The sequence below is a fragment of the Bos taurus genome, chromosome 3 (genome assembly GCF_002263795.3).
Source record: "Bos taurus isolate L1 Dominette 01449 registration number 42190680 breed Hereford chromosome 3, ARS-UCD2.0, whole genome shotgun sequence".
NCBI classification, from domain to species: Eukaryota; Metazoa; Chordata; class Mammalia; order Artiodactyla; family Bovidae; genus Bos; species Bos taurus.
Genome location: NC_037330.1, coordinates 21,608,890 through 21,617,973, shown reverse-complemented (window position 1 = coordinate 21,617,973; position 9,084 = coordinate 21,608,890). Strand labels below are relative to the sequence as shown.

The window sequence follows — 9,084 nt, the reverse complement described above, 5'->3', positions numbered from 1 at the left end:
AAGATGTCATATGTATACACAATGGAATATTATTCAGGCATTAAAAAGGATGAAATAATGCCATTTACAGCAACATGGATGGACAAGGACATCAACCCTATAGGAGATGAGCAATTTCACAGAAAGGGATAAACAAATGTCTCTTGAATATATAAAAATGTGCTTTACCTAGGTCATGAAAAGATAACTGTAAGTTAAAACTGTATGAAGACCATTTTTCACTTCTCAAATTATCACTATGCTGTTGGCATGGGTATGAGGAAGCATTTCATATGTTTCTGGTGGAAAGTTATGCTGGTGCAACCTCTGTGGAGGACAATATGGCAACTTTCTCAAAATTGCAAACGCATATACCCTTTGACCAGCAATGCCATTTCTAGAGATTCATCATTAACAAAATAATGCACGTACAAGGTAGGGTTTAGGAAACCTCCATCAGACTAACCAAGCGAGGTTGCTGCCAGAAGCAGGGAGATGGTCTTGGATCTCTGTCAGGCCTTGTGTAGGAGATCCCCTTGTGCTTTCAGGAAAAGTGAGGCCAAGGACACCAGCAGAGCCAACATCTGCTATTCCTGGGGCTGCTGACAACATGCAAGATGCGGATGGAGAGGCTGCTGTGCCCTACCCATTCTTCTGGCAATTGTGGACATCTAGCTTTGTGGTGAGCACAGCCCATCCAAAGATCCCTAGAGCAGAGACAGTCAATAGGGAGAATCCTGGGTTCATGAGGGATGGAACCCATAATTTTTTTTTTTTATGGTGGGGAAGAAAAGGACCCATTTTTCCTGACACTAATGAAAGGGTGAAAAATATATTTATTTTTCTTTTTTTTTTTAAGAACTAATACTATTGCCCTTCCCATCAGACATCTGCCTCTACTATATGTTGCAAAAAAGCCTGGTAATCTGGCCTTTAGGCTCTCATATACTATAAATTTATAAAATCCAGGTTTGATATCCAGATACTCCAGTATCTGTCAACTTTCAGTTCAGTTCAGTTGCTCAGTCGTTTCCGAATCTTTGTGACCCCATGAATCGCAGCACGCCAGGCCTCCCTGTCCATCACCAACTCCCGGAGTTCACTCAGACTCACGTCCATCGAGTCAGTGATGCCATCCAGCCATCTCATCCTCTGTCGTCCCCTTCTCCTCTTGCCCTCAATCCCTCCCAGCATCAGAGTCTTTTCCAATGAGTCAACTCTTCGCATGAGGTGGCCAAAGTACTGGAGTTTCAGCTTTAGCATCATTCCTTCCAAAGAAATCCCAGGGCTGATCTCCTTTAGGATGGACTGGTTGGATCTCCTTGTAGACCAAGGGACTCTCAAGAGTCTTCTCCAACACCACAGTTCAAAAGCATCAATTCTTCAGCACTCAGCCTTCTTCACAGTCCAACTCTCACATCCATACACGACCACTGGAAAAACCATAGCCTTGACTAGACGAACCTTTGTTGGCAAAGGAATGTCTCTGCTTTTGAATATGCTATCTAGGTTGGTCATAACTTTCCTTCCAAGGAGTAAGCGTCTTTTAATTTCATGGCTGCAGTCACCATCTGCAGATTTTGGAGCCCGAAAAAATAAAGTCTGACACTGTTTCCACTGTTTCCCCATCTATTTCCCATGAAGTGATGGGACCGGATGCCATGATCTTCATTTTCTGAATGTTGAGCTTTACACCAACTTTTTCACTCTCCACTTTCACTTTCATCAAGAGGCTTTTGAGTTCCTCTTCACTTTCTGCCATAAGGGTGGTGGTGTCATCTGCATATCTGTGGTTATTGATATTTCTCCCAGCAATCTTGATTCCAGCTTGTGCTTCTTCCAGCCCAGCGTTTCTCATGATGTACTCTGCATATAAGTTAAATAAGCAGGGTGACAATATACAGCCTTGACGTACTCCTTTTCCTATCTGGAACCAGTCTGTTGTTCCATGTCTAGTTCTAACTGTTGCTTCCTGACCTGCATACAAATTTCTCAAGAGGCAGATCAGGTGGTCTGGTATTCCCATCTCTTTCAGAATTTTCCACAGTTTATTGTGATCCACACAGTCAAAGGCTTTAGCATAGTAGCAACCACTTAATCACTCTGTGCCTCAGTTTATCTGTAAAATGGGAAAAATAATGCCTGTCTCTAGGACTATACCATAAATGTATACAAAAGCACTCTTTAATAGTTAAAGGGCCTATAGAAGTTCCAGTTGAAGAATAGAAATAAAATATAAACCACTTCAGAATTAATGAAGAACTGGGATTGCAGACCTCCCTCAGATACAGGTATAGTCTGTAGGTTACTCTTCTAACAGGGTGGCATTCAGTGTCTATGGAGCAGCCCCATCTCTGCCTCAACATTTTTATGTGAGTGGATTTAGTTAACCATGTATATACCTGTCTTCCATGGCTAACACTTTCCTTCCTATTCCAGAATGAATGCACACCCTCAGCTCAACTTCCCAGGAGGGAAACCAACTGTATGGCTTAAGAAAGAAGAAAATGAGGCGGGAACCATGTTTTTGTGCAAGGACAAGTTTTGAGATTGTTCCCTTGAGACAAGCTTGAAGCAACTGAGACTTAAATAGGATCCTGAGAGAGATGGTATCAGTGAAATATCATCTCAGTTGGTGCTCACCGTAAACCAAGCCATTCCATTGGACAGGGAGACCTACCAATGTTGTGCCAGAAGCCAGAAGCTGGATATCCACCTTCAGGGCCATTTTTGTCTATATGAGTCATAGCTGAGCTTCTGATATCATCCCAATGCTACCAGGTGGGATAGTAAGCAGGGTCACAGATAGAGACAGTAGTTATTTCAGGTCCCGGATAGGCAGTAACCTTGGAAAAAGAGTCCTTCCCATTACTTAGATCCTTTGGCATCACTCCCATTGGCAAATGCTGCCTTTCCTCAAAGCATAGATACAAAGGTATCTCATTTTGTCTTTAGTTTATAAATGGATAGGTGTCTTGAAGAACATTTAGTCATAAGAAACAGAAACCTGGACTTGCCTAGCGGCACAGTGGCTAGGAATCCACCTGCCAATGCAGGTGACATGGGTTTGATCCTTGGTCCAGGCAGATACTACATGCTGCAGAGCAACTAAGTCCATGTGCATCAACTCCTGAGCCCACAATCTAGAGCCTGCAAGCTGCAACTACTGAGTCTGTGTGCTGCAACTACTGAAGCTGGTGTGCCTAGAGCCTGTGCTTTGCAACGAGAAGCCACCACAATGAGAAGCCTGTGCACCGCAATCAACAGTAGCCCCGCTCACCACAGCTAGGGAAAGCCTAGCAGCAACGAAGACCCAGCACAATGAAAAAAAAAATTTTTTTTTATTTTTAAACTTTATAAAAAAATTTTTTTTTAAAAAGAGTAAATCTTAAGAACTTTCATAAGAAAAAAAAATCTATTAAAAAAAAGAAACAGAAACCACTCAAATTGTCATAGATTTGGGGGGCAGGGAATAATAATAAGTAAAGCAAGCTCTCGTGAGTTCTGGAATCAGAAATCAGAAAACCAACAGAACCCCAGTTACTGTCTCAATCTCTCTGGGGTAGGAAGCCCTCTCATCTCTGCACATTTCCTTCGTGTATGTTCCCCTGCTTTGTCACTGCTTTGTGTGCATGTGCTCATTGTTTCAGTCGTGTCCTACTCTTCGCGACCCCATGGATCATAGCCAGCCAGGCTCCTCTGTTCATAGATTTTTCCCAGCAAGAGTACTGCAGTGGGTTGCCAGGCCCTCTTCCAGGGGATCTTCCCAACCCAGGGATGGAACTCCCGTCTTTTGCACTACAGGCAGATTCTTTACCTCTGAGTCACCAGGCTTTAGGACAGCCTAAATATGGTCACTCCAACTTCAACTTTATATATGACTTCCTCCTTTTCCCAGACAAGGGAGCAAGTCTTCAAAACTAAACTATGTTCTAGCTAGAATACTATACCCAACCAAACTACCAGTTAAACACGAGGAAAGAATGAAGACAGTTCGACACACAATGACTCAAAAAAAAAAAAAGTGCTTCAGTAAACCAAGGTGAATCAGTACAGCGGATAAAATGAGATCATCCAGGAAATGAGAAAACTAATAGGGGGAAGGGGATAAAGAAATTCTAGAATGAAAAAGGGCCCAAAAGGGTAATTGGTTGTGAAGAAAACAAATGATAGAGGGCTCGGAAAGATCTCTAGCGGGTGAAATGGAATTGACAGATCATCTTTCTGAAGGTCTATGATAGATCTGATAAAGGATTAAAGATATGGATATGGAAAACTGCCTATTTAAGATGACCATCATCTCCAAGGAAAACACTAAATTTCACAAAAGGAAGCACAATGGTAGCTCACAATTTGGCTCTGTAATAAGTAACATTTACAGAATCCAAATTATGTAAAAATAAATGAAAATTTGTGATATAATGATTTTTGAAAGATGCAGAGAAGGGTAGAGGTTTAAAAGAACTATACCCTCATTTTCTATAACACAAAGTCAGTAGACAATGTCTAAACTTTATCATCAAGAAGTGGCAGTCTTAGGGCTTTGTGTAGGAATATGGTAAAACACCTCAAAGAGTTGATAACGGATAAAAGGACACTATTACTTTTTATGAAATTTCACATACTATCTTTTTGACTTTAAGAAAAATAGATCTAAAGTACACCTACCCACCCCCAAATAGAATCTACTTACAATGCAGGAGACCTGGGTTTGATCCCTGGGTTGGAAAGATCCCCTGGAGAAGGGAATGGCAACCCACTTCAGTTCCTTGCCTGGAGAATTCCATGGGCAGAGGAGCCTGGTGAGCTACAGTCCATGGGGTCACAAAGAGTCAGACACGACTGGCTGACTAACACTTCACCCCCAAATAAAAACCTATCCCAGAGCCTTTTAACAAATATTTTCAACATCACCTACAGTTACTAGTTAATCCAAATTTTCTACTTCAGCCTAAGGGAATTTGTTTTCCTCCTAGCTTCCCGGTGTCTTCCCATCTGACCTAACTAGCTTAACATTCAGCACTTTCATTCTCTCCCTTATCAAACTTTCATCTCTACTGGCTTCTGTGACTGCTTTCTGGTTTTTCTACCTTTATGGCTGTTCTTTTCTTTCCTCTGCCTGTTTCCTCCTCCCGCCTCTCAAACATGAAATTTCATTCAAGGCTCATTCCCCACTCCTTTGATCTTTTCTACTATCTCTCCCAACTTCTCACCCACCCTCGATTTAAACCTGCAACCCCTTGCAACTGACCCACAAATCAACTCTAACCTCTTTTCTAAGTTTCAATTAAAAAATCTACCCTGACAACTGACTCCTTGTTCTTGAATGCCCTACCATTTCCTCACTCAAAATCAAATCTGAGACCATATTTTTGTCCATGATTCACAGTCATAACCTTGGTTCCTCCCTTTTCCTCTTTCCCTATCTGGTCAGTAAGTACTACTAGTTCTTTCCCATATTCATTCCTTTCTTTCCAAAGGTGTTTTCCAGGTCTTCAACATCTCACAGTATAGTCTCCTAAGTGGTAAACCCCAGATCTCAAATCTGCCCATGTATTTAATACATCCCACACCTACCTCAGGGCCTGGCACCGAGCTACTGCCTAATAAATGGTCCATCGTCCCTAAACACGATCTCCACCTCTAATCCATACTGCCACCAGACATCTAAAATGCAAATTTGTACAAACTACACACCATTCAGAGTTTTGATGTCTTTTCACTGTCATGCGGCAGTGAATTAGTTTAGCCTGGCCCTGGAGGTGCTCTATGAAATTTCATTCTACTACTTATGTGAATACTGTTCTGGTTAATCTCCCTAATGGAAACTCCTCTTTTATTCATCTGAACAGACTGATTACATATCCCAGGCACAGTGCTAAGCCTTGGAGAATAGAATGGGAGTATAAGGAAGCCACTGTCCTTATAATCCAGTATCTGTGTTCTCCTAATACCCCTTAAATATTTCTATTAATACCTGTGATGGTTCTCCTCAAGATAGAAAGCCTTTCTCATCCTCTCAGCATACTTAAGTACTACAGTCAGTAAATATGGATGCTCACCAAATGTGGAAATAAGGTTCTTTTTGGAAGGTGAAATAAGGCTAAAGAGGTAACAGATAATACCAATAAACAATGTCTACCATTTACTGAGTGTTTACTGTGTGCCAGGCATTGTGCTAAGTGATATATTATTTCATTTAATCTTCATGGCCTTTTGAGGTAGGCAGTATTCTTGTCACGTGACAGGTCAAGCTCAAAGGTAATCCGTGTAAGTTCACTCAGCTAGTAAATAGTGGTAAATAAAAATCCAGATCTATTACAAAACCCAAGATTTTAACTTAGACTGAACTGCTTGATTCACTCCAGAAGATGGTTTTGAAATGAGATTTGGGGACACTCAAATCTAAGGTAACTAAGCTATTTTAGCTGTTTCTCTGGCCTTTAGAGTTCCTTCAAGGTAGGCCGATTTGCATCCCCACTGTGACACACATAGATTCTATATTTATGTACTGTTGCTTAAGTACGTCATCACCACCTCCCACAAACGTTAAAAAATACTTATGTGGGCAACTAATTATACTGAGAGGTATCCTTGGAGATCATGAAAAAGATGTCCTGAGATTATGCAAAAGGAGGTATTAATTTTCAAAACTTTCTCCTGATCCACTGATTCTCTTCTGGACTGCAGTAATGGTACTGAAACACAGAGGACACCCTGAGTTTGGCCACAGTAAATGTGTTCTCAGCTCAGGTTTCCTGAAAGAAAAGTCTGGATGATGCTGTTCACCAGCCTGGTGACCCTTCAAGGGATGTTCAGAAGAGCCTTAAGGGCCACAAGAAATGAGGGTCCTATACCTTTAACATCTTGATGCCTCTCCAGGAGTGGAAAGGAAGCCCAGAATGGGACAGTGAAATGCTCCCCAGGCCCTGGCTGTCCACAAGAAAACATAACATCAGTATGAGGGCAGAACTGGTCCAAATGGACTAGTGACTGCATACGAACTAGGGGAGGTAGATGAATCAGACTTTCCATTGGGCAGGTCACACCTACGAGGAGAGAAAGCCTGTGGGAGAGGCAAGCAAACACCCCCAACTTACTGGATGAACAAAAGGCTGTAAGTTGAGGCAACAGATGTTTGGCTACAGTGTGAAGATGAGAAAGGCAAGAAACAGACTTGGTCTGGAGGTGGGTTTTAAACAATGCAGCTCTTTAGCAAAGGATGATGGTCAGTCTGAGTACATAAAACACTTGTAGTTGAGTCCTCTGAGCATCAGTGTGAATCAGTTTTCCCTATTAGATTAAAAAAGACACTGGAATTTGCAATGATTTACCATTTCATGTCTGTATAATCAATAACTGATACAGGTTTTTGCCTCTCCTAGACATCCTTAATTTCAAGCCTATTGAGGCCTTCCTCAAATCAGTAAGTAATACTTTCCAAGCGCCACCAGAATGCAAGCTCTATAAATATGGTAAGGACTTTGTCTTTTTTACCCCAACAAAAAAACAGTATCAGGCACATAGCAGGCTCTTAATATATTTGTTTAAAGAATTTGTATGATGGGCTAGGCTTTACAAGGTGCTTCTAACCTCACAACCCTTCCAGGTAAATATTCCCTGATTACTCACCAGCAAACAGGTATAAAGAGGTTAAAGGTTGCCCCAGTGCACAGGAATTAATAAGGACCGTCTCACTCTAAAATCTGTGCTCTCAGTGATCACCTACTACATGCTAAGCAACTTCTCTCTCAACTCCATCACCACTCTCCCCATTTTGAGACTGCCTCCTCCCATTTCCAGAAACAGGACTACCTAACACTCTTACTTCAGCCCTTAACCTAAACTATCAAAAGACAACAAAGACCTAATCTGTGCTCCTTGGCAAGCATCTGCCAAACGTAAGCCTATGCCAGCTTTCAGGAGGAAACTGGTGAATATCAAGCAGTCTGACCCTTCAGACATAATTCTTTATTGAATCCAAATCCTCTCAGATGGCTATTTTATTGACAAAATTAATTTTAATTATTCATACAGATTAAAAACTTTAAAGAGGAAATTTGTTTTAGCCATTCAACCTACTAACATTTATGACTCCCAAGTTATGCTAGAGGAAAAAAAATCTCTAAGCTCTTTTCCTTTTTCTAGTCAGGTGAAGAGAATGAACTTTGATAGTTCATTCCTTTCATCCCTCTCTCCCAACTCAAGACTCAGCAGAATTATGGATGTGGTAGTGTTCAGTAAAACAAAAACACACATTTTCTCAGACCCAGAGAAATGACATAGGTCAAGTTACTATGCATACATGTGACAAAAATGAGGGAACTTTCCTGGATCTCTATGCCTCCCTCAGTTCATGAAGCTAATTTCAGTAAGTGTCTCTGTCCTTTCACTGTGCATTCATTGCTATCCATGGAAAACCTACCTTGAAATTGAATGGCGTCTATTCCTTCTTTGATTGTCCTACTTTCCAGCAAGGAGAGATCAAAGGTAGGCTTCTTCCCCACTTCCATCTGGATCATGCAGATTTCATAAGATTACAATTACAACGTTAAGCAGTAAGACACAACACATGTAAGACTTTCTTCCCTCCTTTCCTTGTCCATTCCCTCCAGTCATAAGGGTCTATCAAACACACATCCTAGCATAAAGTACATCAGGTATTTTGTTGCTATTCTTAAGTTTGTAGCATAATACAAATCTTCCTTTTTCTTTCTACAGCTTTGTAAGCTTTGTGCCAGAAGAAATTTTTTAAAAAGCTACAGCAAGAGAAAACTGACTTTCTTTAGCTGGGTATCTTTCACATCACAGTATACAGAGAAGGAAATAACAGGGAACAGGTGAAGAGAGGCTAAATATGCCAAGAATATGGGAAATATAAGATGGGCAAGTAAATGTATTCCTTCACCTCCCCTCCTCACTGCCAGAACAAACCTAACTTTTTTCCTACCTCAGTCACCAGTAAACAGTGCAGTTCTCACAAAAGCAGTTGGTATACAGTTCTCATTCAAATACTGGCTAAGTATCTTGTGTTTTTGTACCCTGGAAGAACTTTTCCTCTATGTCCTCCGAACAAAGTCAAATAAAGAAGCAAGTCAAACAAAA

General features: G+C 41.1%; 1 protein-coding gene across 1 annotated transcript; it reads left to right on the top strand.

The window, feature by feature from the left end:
* Nucleotides 1-2,389: 2,389 nt before the first annotated feature.
* CD160 (CD160 molecule) lies at nucleotides 2,390-7,015 on the top strand. The gene is given in 3 exon segments (XM_059885311.1): nucleotides 2,390-2,727; nucleotides 6,635-6,747; nucleotides 6,750-7,015. Coding segments are annotated over 3 exon segments (522 nt in total). The 5' UTR covers nucleotides 2,390-2,419; the 3' UTR covers nucleotides 6,851-7,015.
* The last annotated feature ends 2,069 nt before the right edge of the window (nucleotides 7,016-9,084 follow it).